Here is a 15,331-nt window from a genome sequence, read left to right on the forward strand (position 1 = left end):
TAAGTATCCTACACAGAAGGTTCTGTGTTTTTATTGATTAGAATTGTGTACAGTTGTAATCCTTCCATCATACACATAATATACAGTAACCATCAAATATCTGATACTAAAATAACTTACTGACAAATTCTAATATTGAACACAGAATAATTCTATCACTATTAAAAATAAAAAAACAAAACCACTGAGTATCTTGGAAAATTTAAATTCAGACCGTTATTTCACAATTTGGAAATCTGAGTAATCCAACTTTAAGATGACTTTCTCATTGTTGAAGCTTGCTTTGTCAATGTGTGATTTGGGACTTCCTCTTGTCTCAAGCCATTCCTGCATATGACGTACTTTGGAGGTGGGACCTTGCAATTGTCCTTGCACTGTGCCCTGGTCAGTGTTCTGGACCCAGCCTACTAATCCGAGCTTTTTACCCTCAGCCTAAGGGAGAGAAAAAGGCAAGAGGGAGAAATCCAGTGAGATTGAACAAAACAAAATTAGACTACAATCTCTTGCCAGAATCTTGGCCTAGAATCAAGCCACTGAAACTAATTTGATATTGTCCAGAACAGTCAAAACAGAACTACAGCAAGGAGAATCTCATTGCTGATCTTAACATGCAGTGTTGACCACTTGACTCCATTTCCTTCTTCCACCCTATAAAACCAGGCACCAGAATTTTTCACTATGTCGTCAATTTGGTTAAGTACTAAAGATTTAAGATCAAATCAGATGCTTTCAAAATGATTCCCTTAGGCTGATTGTTGTTAGGATACTGGAATATATCTTGTCTCCTAATCAAGAATCTACTGGGTATATTAACTAGAAAAAGCATGAAGCTATTTGATCCTTCTTTTTTTCTTTAACCAAGACCACACCTAAACAAATCCAGATGATTAAGTGTCCAATATCTCTTTAAAGATCATTAGAGAGTATTTTACAATTTCCTGGGCAATGCAATCCATTGTTCTCACTGTAAAGAAACTGTCTAACCCAAGGTCTTTATGTTGCATCCAAAGCCCACTTTCTCTCATCCTCCTAGAGAAGGAAAAAGCAGCTGATGATCAGCCTCTAAACACCAAAGTTTCATGAGACTACATTAACTATTGTTTTCACTTGACTTTCTTCTGTCTAAATAATCACAATGTCTTTAATGTTGCATAAGCTTACAAAAATCATCTAATCACTGTAGTTGCTCTTTTCTTAGACTTTCCAATGCTCTTTCCTTTAAATCATTAACTGTGGAATGACTGAAAATTGGGGAAAGGTAGCAATGCTTTAGAGGCAATTTTATTTTTGTAAATTTTCCAATTAAGGATATTATAAAAGTTATTGATTGTTACATTCTATCTAAATAGAAGGGGTTAGATTACAATCGAAAACGGGAGTTAACTTGATTCCACGTCCAAATGACAGACTAGAGACCTAGTAAATATGGGAAATTACTGGAGTTGGCCAAAGAAAATGTTATGCATAGCAAAACTATGTTTGATGAGGAACTGAAGTAGTCATCAAATCAGTTATGTTCAAAGCAAAGACATGTTTGCATAATGAACAAAAGAGACTTTGGTCAAATAAATAACAGTTTAAAGGATACAGAGGAAATTAAGGAATGAAGAAAAATAAGAGATACCTACAGCATGATTGAGTGTTGTAGACTGTGGCATTAAAAAAGAATGCAGAGAATGGATTTGAATAAGACTCCACATCCAGCTGACTTTGTGTAACAACTGCACTCTTCTACTTCATATTAACCTAGGGGAATGGGCTATCCCTAGTTCTTAGTTATCTTATATGGTAATTAGCTATAGGAATGATTGTGTTGAGTTTTGAGCAGGAGGTTATAATAGTACTGCTCAAAACATTTATTTAAATTTTAAATTGCAATATGATTTATCTGAACTCTGAGAGTGAACAAAACACTCCCAACTTTGACTGGTGTTGAGAATGGGGATTTCCTATGGGTTTTATTTGTGCACTCGATTCTGTTATTATATATATATATATATATACACACACACATGCACATATATATATATATATATATGTATATTTATTTATTTATTTATTTGGTTGCGCCGGGTCTTAGTTGCGGCAGGTGGGCTCCTTAGTTGTAGCTCACCAGCTCCTTAGTTGTGGCATGTGAACTCTTAGTTGTAGCATTAATGTGGGATCTAGTTTCCTGACCAGGGATCGAACCCAGGCCCCTTGTATTGGGAGCACGGAGTCTTTTCCACTGTGCCATCAGGAAGTCCCTGTTTTTATTTTTAAATGATAACATAATGTTGCTGAGTCATGTTCAGTTTTGAATATATATCTAAACAAGTAAGCAGTGTTTTCTGCTAAGAAAATTCCAAAAAGCTAATTCTCCCTCATAATAATATTTCTGCTTGGATGGTCATCTGGAAACATTTTAACGAATATAATCACCAACTCTAGTCTCAATGTAAGAAGAAAGTACCCTCAAACCAATAACCTAGACTTCCACCTTAGGAAAATAGAAAGAGAAGAGCAAACCGAATCCAAAACAAGCAGAAAAAAGGAAATAATAAAGATTAGAGCAGGAGTTAATAGAGATAGAAAAAAGAAAGGAAGGAAGGAAGGAAAGCAGGAAGAAAGAAAAAAATAAATGAAACCAAAAGTTGATTCTTTAAGAAGACCAACAAAGTTGTCAAACCTTAAGCTAGCCTGATCAATTAAAAAAAGAGAGAAGGCTCAAAGTACTAAAATCAGAAATGAAAGAGGGGACATTACCACCAACCCTTACAAAAAAAAAAGGATAATAAGGGAATAATATGAACAGTTGTATTCTAACAAATTAGATAACTTAGATTAAAAGAGCAGATACCTAAAAAGACTCAAAAACTACAGAAACTGAATTAAGAAGAACTAGAAAATCTGAATAGACCTATAACAAGAGATTGAATTAGTAATCAAAAACTGCGCATGATATATCAATGGACATTTAGGTTGGTTCCATGTCCTGGCTATTGTAAATAGTGCTGCAATGAACACTGTGGTGCACGTCTCTTTTTCAATTATGGTTTTCTCAGGGTATATGCCCAGTAGTGGGATTGCTGGGTCATATGGTAGTTCTATTTTTAGTTTTTTAAGGAACCTCCATACTGTTTTCCATAGATGTGGCACATATATACAATGGAATATTACTCAGCCATAAATGAAATGAAATTGAGTTATTTGTAGTGAGGTGGATGGACCTAGAGTCTGTCATACAGAGTGAAGTAAATCAGAATGAAAAAAACAAATACCGTATGCTAACGCATACAGATGGAATCTAAAAAAAAAAATGGTACTGATGAACCTAGTTGCAGGGCAGGAATAAAGAGGTAGACATAGAGAATGGACTTGATGACATGGGGTGGGAGGGCAAAGCTGGGGTGAAGTGAGAGTAGCATCGACGTATATACACTACGGAATGTTAAATAGTTGGCTGGTGGGAAGCAGCAGCATAGCACAGGGAGATCAGCTCGGTGCTTTGCGATGACCTAGAGTGTCGGGATAAGGAGGATGGGAGGGAGGCTCAAGAGGGCAGGGATGTGGGGACGTGTGTGTATGGGTGTGGCTGATTCGCTTTGTTGTGCAAATGAAACTAACAAGGTATTGTGAAGCAATTACACTCCAATAAAGATGTATTAAAAGGCTTCCCTAGTGGCGCACTGGTTAAGAATCCGCCTGCCAATGCAGGGGACACGGGTTCGAGCCCTGGTCTGAGAAGATCCCACATGCTGCGGAGCCTGTGTGCCACAACTACTGAGCCTGTGCTCTAGAGCCCGCGAGCCACAACTACTGAGCCCACGTGCCACAACTACTGAAGCCCACGCGCCTACACATGCTCTGCAACAAGAAAAGCCACTGCAATGAGAAGCCCGCGCACCACAACAGAGAGTAGCCCCTGCTCACCACAACTAGAGAAAGCCCGCGTGCAGCAACTAAGACCCAAAGCAGCCAAAAATAAATAAATAAATTTTTATTTTTAAAAAATGGGCAAAGGGTTTGGAGACATTTCTCCAAAGAAGAAATATCTTCTTTCATGTGCCAATAAGCACATGAAAAGATGTTCAACATCATTAATCATGAGATGGCAAACAAAACCACAATGAGGGTATACACATACACCAGAATATTGCAGAGCCTTAAAAAGGAAGGAAATTTGAACAGATGCTACAACATGGATGACTCTTAAGGATGTTATGCTAGTGAAATAAGCAAGTCAGGAAAAAAACCAAATCCTATATGATTCTACTTATATGAGTTACCTAGAGTAGTCAAATTCATAGAGACAGAAAGTAGAACTGTAACTGCCAGGGGCTAGGGAAGGGGGAATCAGGAGTTACTGTTTAATGAGCACAGAGTTTCAGCTTTGCAAGATGAAAAGAGTTCTGTGGATGGATGATGGTGATGGTACCACAACAATATGAATGTACTTAAGGTCACCGAACTGTACACTCAAAATGGTTAAAATGGCAAATTTTACATTATATATATTTTACCACAATTAAAAAAATGTGTTCTATAGTTTCAAAATATTTGGGAATTTTCCAGTTTTCTGTTATTGATGGCAGTTTAGTTTCATTATGGTCATAGGAGAACATGCTTTATATGACTTAAATCCTTTTAAATTCATTGATACCTCAAAACAAAAAACAACAGAAAACCACAATGAGATACCACTTCACACTCACCAGGATGGCTATAATAAAGAAGACAGACAACAACAATTGTTGACAATTCGGAGAAATTGGAATTCTCATGCATTGATAGTGGGACTGTAAACTGGTGCAGCTGCTTTGGAAAACTGCTTTGGCAGTTCCTCAAAAAGTTATACATGGAGTTATCATGTGACCCAACAATCTACTCCTAGGTATATATACCCAAGGGAATTGAAAACAATGTTTACATAAAAACAGGTACATAAATGTTCACAGCATCATTATTTATAATAGCTAAAAAGTAGAAACAACCTAAATGTCCATGAATTGATGATTGGATATATACAATGTGTTATATCCATACAGTGGAATATTTTTGTAAACAATTATTTTATTATTTATTTATTTGGCCACACCGCGAGGCTTGTGGGATCTTAGTTCCCCAACCAGGGATTGAACCCAGGCCCTGGCAGTGAAAGCGCCGAGTCCTAACCACTGGACTGTCAGGGAATTCCCCATACAATGGAATATTACCCAGCCATAAAAAGAAATGAAGTTAAAAAAAAAAAGAAATGAAGTACTGATATAAGCTACAACATGGATAAATCTTGAAAACATGTCAAGTGAAAGAAGCCAAACACAAAAGGCCACATATTGTATGATTCCATTTACATTAAATGTCCAGAATAGGCAAATCCATAGAGATAGAAATGAGGTTAGTGGTTGCAAGGGGCTGAGGGGATGAAGAGTGAGTGCTAATGGATGTGGGGTTTCTTTTTGGGGTGATAAAATGTTCTGGAATTAGTGTACATCTTTATGAATACTAAAAAACCACTGTATTATACACTTAAAATAATAAATTTATTTATTATTTATTTAATTATTATTATTTTTTGGCTGCGTTGGGTCTTCAGTGCTGCGTGTGAGCTTTCTCTAGTTGCAGCGAGCGGGGGCTACTCTTTGTTGTGGTGCGCAGGCTTCTCATTGCAGTGGCTTCTCCTGTTGTGGAGCACGGGCTCTAGGCACGCGGGCTTTGGTAGTTGTGGCTCGCAGGCTCTAGAGCACAGCCTCAGTAGTTGCAGCGCACGGGCTTAGTGCTCTGCGGCATGTGGGATCTTCCCGGACCAGGGCTCGAACCTGTGTCCCCTGCATTGGCAGGCGGATTCTTAACCACTGCACCACCAGGGAAGACCTGTATTATACACTTTAAAAGGGTGAATTTTTAAAATTAATTAATTTATTTATTTTTGGCTGCGTTGGGTCTTAGTTGCCTTAGGCGGGATCTTCGTTGCAGCGCAGGGGCTCTTCGTTGTGGTGCGCGGGCTTCTCTCTAGTTGTGGCGTGCGGGCTCCAGAGCATGTGGGCTCTGTAGTTGTGGTGCACGGGCTCCGTAGTTGCGGCGAGTGGGCTTAGTTGCCCCGCGGCATGTGGGATCTTAGTTCCCCGACCAGGGATGGAACCCATGTCTCCTGCATTGGAAGGTGGATTCTTAACCACTGGACCACCAGGGAAGTCCCAAAAGGGTGAATTTTATGGAATGTGAATTATATTCCAACTTAAAAAAAAAAATCCCTTCAAGTATTCTCATCACTCATTGTAGGAGTGATGGAATTTAATTAAGAGGCTAGATGATATCAACACATAAAAAGACTGTAGCAAAACAAAATAATTGTTAAAATTAACATATATAATAAAATGATTATAAGTAGTCAAAAATAAGCTACAAGTCTAATTAAGGGGAAAAAAAGGATGACATTTTCCTTGCAGTTTTCCAAATCAATATTTGTTTTTCTGCATTCTTCTATTTTCTCTTTAAATTGAGGGGTGGGAGGCGCAGTAGAGAAAGATGGAGTATACTGCCATCTGGTCCTTTTCGCTCAACAACTTTAATTAATCTTTGAGGCTGCCACCTCCATTTACTAAATCACAGGAACTTACCATACATAATTGGTAGCAAAGCTAATTGGAACATAGCTCTTGCTATGACTTTCAGTAATTCTTTTTTTCCAATAGGCACTTCATATAGGAGCATGAAAAAGGAGGAAATGATTTTCAAGTAATTGGAAAAAGAGGTAGTGATATTTAACATTCATATTCCAAAGATTCAGGTTTGAATTTTAAGTACCACAGTCCCAGGAATGTGACACTTGGCAAGTTCTGCAGTCTTAACTCAGTATCTTTGGGGTTGGAGATACATTGGGAAGGCAATAGCCTGATACCCCTCTATAGAAGACAGAAGGCAAACTGAGATTGCATCTGTGTGTGCCCATTGAGGGAGGATTAGTGATACTAAGACAGAGGCTGTCAATAGTTTGTTCATCCCCTCGACTACTCCCTAATATCAAATAGGAATACCAGCCTCCATGTTCAATGTTACCATTACTTACCCTGGAATGGATAAAGTATTTTCATTAGAAAAGCTTCACCTGGAAAAGGTAATTGTTCTCTAAAAGCTAAAATGAGCGGAAAGGAATTACATAGGGGAATGGGAGAGGTTGAAAAAGGAAAGAGGTCTGAAGAAAATGCAGCAGCTGCAGAGGAAGCATTCAATGTCACAAGTTCACTTAAATGCCATCTCTTTGATCAATGTTAACTTTCCTACAAGAATTGTAACTTGGTTTGATGATGCCACAACAGGGAGAACTGGTGAAGCCCTCTATTCCCCTTTGGAAAAGAGAAGCTCATCCATATGTGTCTAGGTACTCAAGTACTACTGTTAGCAAAGACCAATAATAACAGTAGACAAATTTTCCATTTGCATTGTGTTTTACCCACTGCAAAGCATTTTCATACCCATTGTTTTACAAACCACCTCTTTGCCATCCAGCTACCAAATAGAAAGCTTCTCCAATGCATATTTTTCAGGAACATGTCTCTTGTTCCCATGCTCATAACCTAGGTATGTCCCCAAAGCCTGTAAGCCACATACCTGAGTGTACTTGCGGAAAAACACACCTTGCACTTTCCCAAAAACTTCATAATCCACTGATATCAGGGTGTCCCCTTCTGCCATACTCACGCTCAGACCTGTCAGAGACCATGAAAGCAGAAAAGTAAAGGACTCATTATCCTATTCCCGGACCCCCAATCCTGAGGCAGAATGGGTCACACACACAGCTCTCCATCGTTGACCACTATGACCTCTCCCTGACCTTAAGGTGCCAGTACTTCGGAGTAAGTAAGCGGTCACGTGTAAGCGCGGGTGTGTGAAGTTAACAGGAAGACACCCGGGCAAGGGAGCCCACAGAGGCCTCTTTTGGGGCAATTACCTGCTTATCCAGTTACCTCCCTACACCCATCCCCGGTCCCGCTCCCTCTCCATCCCTCCCTCTTCCCACGCGAACCTGGCTTCCGCGCCCCCACCAGAATGCCCTCCTATTAATATTTTAGGGCTAATCAAACTGATGGGCACGCCCCGGGGCCCTGTCCCAGACTCACTCTCCTCGTCCTCCCCTCGGGTTGACTACCCCGGAGACCACCAGGCCAACGATTCCCCCGGTTGCGTAACCGCCGCGCCGGTAGCTTAGAACGCGGCTCCTCCTTCGCTGTCTCTCATGCCCATCACCTCCTCCGGCCAATCACGCACGGCACGCTCGGCCCAGAGCCCGCCTAGAGGGTGGGATTTCGGGACGCCACAGTGTCTAGTAGCTCCAGAGCCTCCGATTGGCGGGGCGGGGCGGGATCTGTCCAGGGTCTCGGCTACAATTCTACAGACCGAGCCCTCACCCCACCTCGGTCACTAAGCGCACGCCTTTTTTCATTTTCTCGAGGGGATAAAGACAAAGACGAAGAAACACTTGAGATAAATCCAATCATTCTGTAAATATTTACTGAGAGCCTCTGTGTGCCAGGCACAGTTCTAGGTGGTTGACATACGTTAATGAACAAAAGGATCCCTGGACCGGAGAAGATTAAATTCTGGAGACAGATGATAAACACTAAACATCATAAACAAACAAACAAACAAATTAAATAGAAGACATACAACTTTTCTGCCCTTTTTCTCAGTTCTCCTCCAATTCTGAGTCATACCTAAGTCTGGAATTGGTAGCAGCGGAGATAAGTGTATAGGAGGTCCCAGGGGAGGTTATTTCTCCCTCTGTGATTCTGGAAGCGGCCCACCAGAGTCTACCTTACTAAGAAAACTACAAACAATGCTTATCTAAAGCAATCAATCCATCAACCACAAGCACAAGCAAAATAACCCATCATCACAACTGAATCAGTCCATCTAAGCCAAGTGACCAAGTTGCATGAATTTCTTTTGGGAGAAGGGAATTGTCAAGGGGAGTTGTGGGTGATGATTGTTAAAAATAGGGTCACCTTATAGATAACTAATGAGAACATACTGTATAGCACAGGGAACTCTACTTAATGCACTGTGGTGACCTAAATGGGAAGGAAAACGAAAAAAGAGGGGACATATGTATATGTATAGCTGATTCATTTTGCTGTACAGTAGAAACTAACACAACACTGTAAAGCAACTATACTCCAATAAAAATTAATTTAAAAAAAAGTAGGGTCACCTTGAAGGCATTTGAGTACAGATACCCTTAAGATTAAGAATGTGTATGAAGGAAAACTGTGGTGTTTATTGTTGTTCTTTGGAGTGCTTGTGTACCTTACATCCCTTCATAACATAAGATTCCATCTGTGAATATGCCAGGATGGCAGACTTGGCAAGGTGAGATGGATTTGCAATGGAAGCCATGGAGATTCATTATTCCATTAGTTCCCCACTACAAAGTGAGGATCCAGATCCTGGAGCATCATATAACCTCAGTGCTGGCGTTGGGGTGGGAGTGGGGTGGGAAGCTGAACTGAATTGTTATGCTTGGTAATATTTGAATATAATGCTGAACAGAGTAACTGGCTGATGTTATTTAAAATTTATTTTTTAAAAACTAGTTTCTCTGTAGAATTAACCTATTGAGTATCTACTATGTATATACACTGCAGGATATACAAAGATGGATGGTATATAATCTTGCCCTCAAAGAGTTTTTTATTTAGTGTAAGGGACAAATACGCGTGCAAATGATGACAATACAATGCACAACATGCTAATTCAATTCCACAAGCATCCATTGAGAGCTTATCATGAGCCAGCCCTGTGCTATAACAAGGACAGAAAATATTATGAGAACACAAAGGAGCAAAGAGATTCATTCTGGCTGGGAAGACTGGGAAAGCATTCTTGGAGGAACCAGCATATTACCCGAGGTTACACAACCACAAACAGTAAGTGATGGAGCTGGGATTTAGTTCCAAGCAGTCTGAGTACAGAACCTACTCCCATGAACGCTATGCTCCGCCACCTCGCAGTACGTGGAGCTTGGAGTAAGGCCACTGAGGTAAGAAAGCGCAAGTAGTCAGGTGTGGCTGGACCAGGGTTTCTCAACCCTGGCTGCACATTAGGACCTTGGGGAAAGCTTTGTAAAATACTGATACCCAGGCCTCACTCCCAGAAATTGCTTTCCAGGTAGTCCTAAAGCACAGCCAAGGTTCAGATGCCATGGGCTAGCCTCTGGGGAGGCAAGACTGGAAAGGCAGGCTGGACCTAATCTGGCAAGCTGAAATACCATGCTAAGTTACACGTTTCAACTTTATCCTATAGGTAAAGAAGAAGCCACTGGGTAGGAGAATTACGGGGTCAGAAGTATTCAGGATAATTATTCTGGCAGCAGCCAGAAGGATAGGTTTGGGGAGCAGATGAATAGCAGTTAGGAGAGTGGTGCCATCCCAGTGAGAAGTGAGGAAGACACTCACCTAGTAGACATGTAAAGGAGGGGACATATATAAGAGACATTGCAGAGTAACTTCAACAGAGCCTGCTGACCAGTTAGGGAGAGGGGGTGACAAAGTAGGAGGAGTAGAAGATGACTGATGCTTTCAGCATGAGAGGGAACACTGGAGAAGTAGACTGGGGAATTCGGAGGTGATCACAACTTCGTTTTCTGTCATATTGAGTTTGTGGTTCCTAAGGAACATTCATGTGCAAGTGCTATACGGGAATTTGGAAATTTGAGTCCGTAATTAAGGAGAGAGAACTAAGCAAGATATCATTTAAACATAGGTGAGACCTGAAATTTCAGCATTTGGCTGAAATCATTAAGGAAGAGAATGTCTGAAACTACATTTATATGAGAAATACGAGGGCCTTGGAGAACACCTACATTTGGGGGGCAGGTGAGGAAAAGACATAAATGCAAGGACATGAAAGAAGAAACCAAGAAGGCACACAGGAGCAAGTGAGAAGAGAGTTCCAACGGAGAGAAAAATCATTGTCAAATGAGTAGGCTGAAGAAATAGCAGCTTTGGTCTTTAGGGTCATTGGAAGGTCACTGGTAGCCTAGCAGTTAAATAAAGCGGACAGAGGGGAACCAGACCACAATGGACTGGACAATGAGGGGGAGTCGAGGAAGTAGGGGCAGGAAATGTAAAGTTTTCTATTAAGAAGTGGAGAAGAGGAGAAAGGAATGGGACCCTAAGGTGAAAGGTGCGGTCAAGGGAAATGAGGCTTTTTGTGCAGGGCAAAGTTAAGCATATTTTAAAACCACAGAAGAGTGTGTGGATAGATATAACTTGAAGTTAACAAGATGCAGGGGTAAAGTGAGTCAATTCCTGGAGGGTACTGAAAGGGACTAAGTCAAGAGAACTCAAGGAAAGACAAAGATTCTTCTTCCCATAAACAAGAGGGAAAGTAGTCAAGATGGAGGGAGGCACCCTGGGAAATTCTGCCAGGCTGGAGGGGAGCTTCTGGAGTTGATGACAGGCAAGCCCCATGCTGAGATAATTGGGACCTTGAGAAGAGTGGGAAATGTCTGGAAATGCATACATAGAGAAGGCAGTGGAGAGTCAACTAGGAAAGAAAACAAGGCATAAAAGGACTGCCTTGGAGCACCACCAAGGCATTTCTTTATAACATGTAAAAGCTGTATTATGACATGTTGAAGTATTAACACCAACCACTGCTGTCTATATTATTTTCCATGTGCATGAATCTTTTAAGTAGTTACAGGGAAAAAAGTAAGCTGCCTGTTCCAAACAGCTTACACAAATGAACTGAAGTATGAAGACAAATAAACTCTCTTCTGACGTTAGCAAGTTATGGAGTATCTTTAGTGTTGAAACCAGGTTATACTGAGCATTTTCGATCTGATAGTTAACTTTATTATCATTACACTTGTCTGAGTCATTCTTGGGCCCTAAGAAGACAGGGCCAGAGTTACCACGTGAGAGTAAAACATTATATCATAATAATTAGATTGGCTACAAGAACTTCCCCCTTCTGCGTAGCAAAACCTAGCCGAGCTGCTAAAATTTGACGCAAGCTTCAAACTATTTGCGAGGAAAAGCATGGAGAGATAGTATACAGCCGTACCTGGGGCCCGTACAAGGCAGCCGAACGTGCTAAGAAAGGTTATCAGCAGGCCCACTCCCGCTAAGGGGGCAGACACCGGAATCCTGCGGCAGAATGACTTGAGGGCACATCTAGGCGCTCCGTCTTTTGCCAGAGAAGGGCACACCCCAGGATCTGAGACCATCGCTCTGAGAAAAATCCAAGCTCCTTGATGGAGCCCCAGAAAAGCCTCTCCCACCCCATTCCCCCGTCCCCTAAGGGCAGAGCTGGACGGAGCTGCAGAGTTGGCGGGACACCGGGTCAGGCGACACCCTGGTCGACCGCGCCCGCGCCCGCGCCCCCGCCCGGGGCGGCGCCCGGTGGTGTGCGGACTGCGCTTGCGCACGCCTCACCCACCCACCCACAGCGGAATTCGCGGCGAGGAGGGGCTGGGCGCCCACGCTCTCCCGTCTCCAGGCAACGGGGAAAACAGAGGCCAGCTAAGAGCGCCTGCGCGGCCGTCGGTGGAGGGAGGTTGCGTGGTCGGGAAAACTAAGTCCTGGGGTTTCCACTGAGCAGGAGCTGTCCCCGGGAGCCTCAGGTACGCGGAAGGGCGGGAAGACATGGGGTCAGCACCTCGACCTCCCAAGGGCCCGACAGACTGAAGAGCTAGGGCTTGTCCCCAAAGCGGAGTCTCCAGTAGAGGCTTCCCGGCTGAGCCCTCCAGGACAGAATGCGATTTAGGCGTTCCGGATCTAAACCCCGCGGCGGCCAGATCAGGTGGTCCCCGCCTCTCAGATTACAGAGCTGCCGTCTGTGCCGCGGGGACTCCTTGGGTGAGGGTTTGCCAGCCAGGCACCTGCTGCAGGCCCTCAGCTGCAGCAGCTGTGCTCTTTAGGGTCAAGCATTGCTCCAGCAGGAGGGAAGCCCCGAGAGCTCTTTGTGCCAGTCACTTAGCAATGGGCCGCAGTTTTCTCACCTATAAAATGATGGGGCTAGACTCGGGGTCCTAAGGTCCCTAAATTCGAGTCCTGTAACTCTGAGAGAACCCCTCAGTTTACGGGTGAAGAAACTGGAGCCAGCGAGGGGAAGCTGCTTGTCCTGTGTCACAGGGCCTAAAAACTGACTTTCAGTCCAATAGCTCTTTCCACCTGCTACAGAGTATGCTGTGTATGGCAGAGGCTGGTACTGATACAAAGGAAAGCCAGGTGACAGGAACACCTGTATCACATTACTTTTTCTATCCTCAGGACCTAATAAGCACCCTCAAGACATAATAAGTGTTCACCAAATGCTTATTGAATGAAAGCTCTGGCAGACCCAGCACCACTGTCCCTAAGAAGTCTAAGGGAAAATGTGGGTAGGACAAACGTAGAAACAATTTACTTTAGCAGCCGAGGTGAACCTCAGACAAACTCCTCACATATGTCTGGTTTAAATCTCCCCTAGGCTTCAGTCCACGCCCTGAATGGCTGGTCTCCAGTTGGCACTGCCTCTGCCTGTGGGCATTATGCTCCCACATAATAAAACGGAAGCTCCAGAGCTCCACTCGGCTAAGCAAGACCCCTCTGAAAAAGGTGACTCTTCCCAGTGGTCCTCTATGGGGCACCCGAGGAACAATTTCCAGCAGAAGCTTTTGAGCAACCAAGAGGTGACACTGGATAATCTCTACACTCACCCCAAATGGAACACCTGCACGAAAGCCCGGAGCTACTCCTATCTCCGCTGTGCTGGAATCAGCCAGCAAGATTCAAGAAGCAATCCCCAGGGCCAAGCAAAGTGTTTGTTTTACTCACCAGGCCCTCAATCCCAGTATCCCAAAGCAAATAACCAGGAATTCATCCCCTTTGCAAAGAAGCGAGTTGGGGTGGACCGGGCATACCCACTGAAACCTGTGTTTCATCGGAAGCCCCATAGTACAGGTGAGGCTGGCACTGATGGGGACCAGAATGTCTCTCCAAGACCCCCTGAGCCAAGAAAGTTTTCATACAGTAGCTTTGGTTCAAGGAACTGGGTGAATTCATCTGTGGTTGGTACAGTTGCTGCCAGTCAGGAGGACAGGGTCATGGCAAACCCCAACAGGATGGAGTGGATGCAGATCCAAAGACTAGAAGCTGCAGGGGAGAGTTTAGAGGAGGAAATCTGCAGAAAAGAGACTCTTCTGAGGGAAAAGCTGAAGAAGACAGAGGAGGAACTCAGAAGGATCCAGAAGGAAAAAGAACAGGCTGAGGAAAATGAAAAAAGAGAGCTACAGAGAATGGTACTCCCCGGGAGAAGAGTTAAAGGCAATGGCAATACCACATACAGACCTATCTTCTCCCCAGAATTCATGTCTGAGGAGGTCTTCAGTAGAGACACAGGAGAGGATGAAACTTGGGGACAGTCTCAAGAAAGTTCTAGTCCATTCCATTTCTCTGATTATGGAATTCAGAAGCTCAAAAGGGAAAGACTGGTGGCAAGCAATAACAACATCCAAGACCGAGTCTCAGGGCGATTGAAGGAGACGTTTTCTCAAGCTTCAGAAGCGCCACTCAGTGCTTTGCGGAGGTCCACCAGCAATTCTAGCTCGTCTAGGGCACCACACTCCTCGGGCTCCAGCTGTTCCACTGAAGAGCCAGAACTGGGCGAGTGCAGCCACTGTGGCCGAAAGTTTCTCTTGCTCAGGCTGGAGAAACACTCCAACGTCTGCCGCAGGATGCAAAGTTCCAAGAGGAAAGTGTTTGATTCCTCCAGGGCCCGGGCCAAGGGCACAGAGCTAGAGCAGTACTTGAACTGGAAGGGACCAGCCTCAGTCAAGGTAACAAGGGCCTTATGGATTTGCCTTGAGTGGGGATCATTTTAAGAGCCTGTTATATCCTCATCCATTTTCTTTAAAAAAATTTCATGTGTCATATGGGGAGAAAGTGAGAATTAACGTTTGATTTATTGATTACTACTGTGTGCCAGTCACAGTGATGGGAGCTTTTCATATGATCCTCACCACAACCCTGTGAAGATTTCATTATCTTTTATCAGTTCAAAAATCAAGTGTCAGAGAGGTTAACTTGCTTGAGATCACAAACAGTCTTAAATGACAGCATATAAATCTGGGTCAGAATGACTCCAAAAATCTAGACTTAAAAAATATATGTCCAGGGCTTCTCTGGTGGCGCAGTGGTTGAGAGTCCACCTGCCGGTGCAGGGGACACGGGTTTGTGCCCCGGTCCGGGAAGATCCCACATGCCGCGGAGCGGCTGGGCCCACGAGCCATGGCCACTGAGCCTGTGCGTCCGGAGCCTGTGCTCCGCAATGGGAGAGGCCACAACAGTGAGAGGCCCCGCGTACC

The 15,331-nt window shown here is 43.4% G+C and overlaps 2 protein-coding genes across 4 annotated transcripts in view; one reads left to right on the forward strand and one right to left on the reverse strand.

Moving 5' to 3' along the window:
• Window positions 1-12,367, reverse strand: ACYP1 (acylphosphatase 1). 3 transcript variants are annotated; one of them, XM_028496208.1, is made up of 4 exons: window positions 12,049-12,118; window positions 8,100-8,270; window positions 7,591-7,688; window positions 1-432 (listed from the first exon to the last, which is right to left on the reverse strand). In XM_028496208.1, exons 3-4 carry the CDS (start codon window positions 7,672-7,674, stop codon window positions 217-219), a joined length of 300 nt encoding a protein of 99 aa, XP_028352009.1. In that variant the 5' UTR covers window positions 7,675-7,688; window positions 8,100-8,270; window positions 12,049-12,118; the 3' UTR covers window positions 1-216. The 3 variants fall into 3 exon arrangements, with proteins under 3 accessions (XP_028352009.1, XP_007117184.1, XP_054944599.1); XM_007117122.2 differs by lacking the exon at window positions 8,100-8,270 and having other exon boundaries at window positions 12,049-12,357; XM_055088624.1 differs by lacking the exons at window positions 1-432; window positions 8,100-8,270 and adding an exon at window positions 5,235-6,130 and having other exon boundaries at window positions 7,617-7,688; window positions 12,049-12,367.
• A 97-nt stretch (window positions 12,368-12,464) lies between these two features.
• Window positions 12,465-15,331, forward strand: part of ZC2HC1C (zinc finger C2HC-type containing 1C) — a 12,335-nt gene continuing 9,468 nt past the window's right edge. Inside the window, exons 1-2 of the mRNA XM_007117123.4 lie at window positions 12,465-12,607; window positions 13,456-14,803. Coding sequence (XP_007117185.2) covers window positions 13,475-14,803 — 1,329 coding nt within the window. The 5' untranslated portion in view covers window positions 12,465-12,607; window positions 13,456-13,474. The remainder of the gene's footprint in view (window positions 12,608-13,455; window positions 14,804-15,331) is intronic.

This window comes from Physeter macrocephalus, chromosome 11 (assembly GCF_002837175.3).
Source record: "Physeter macrocephalus isolate SW-GA chromosome 11, ASM283717v5, whole genome shotgun sequence".
Lineage (NCBI taxonomy): Eukaryota > Metazoa > Chordata > Mammalia > Artiodactyla > Physeteridae > Physeter > Physeter macrocephalus.

Bases quoted from the DNA above. Each gene is read 5' to 3' on its own strand.
- ACYP1 (XM_007117122.2), bottom strand. From the start codon at position 12,211: ATGGTCTCAGATCCTGGGGTGTGCCCTTCTCTGGCAAAAGACGGAGCG. The intron at 7,689-12,048 runs GTACGGCTGTAT...GGTCTCTGACAG, and splicing joins CTGCCTTGTACGGGCCCCAG to GTCTGAGCGTGAGTATGGCA. The intron at 433-7,590 runs GTATGTGGCTTA...TCTCTCCCTTAG, and splicing joins TTTTCCGCAAGTACACTCAG to GCTGAGGGTAAAAAGCTCGG.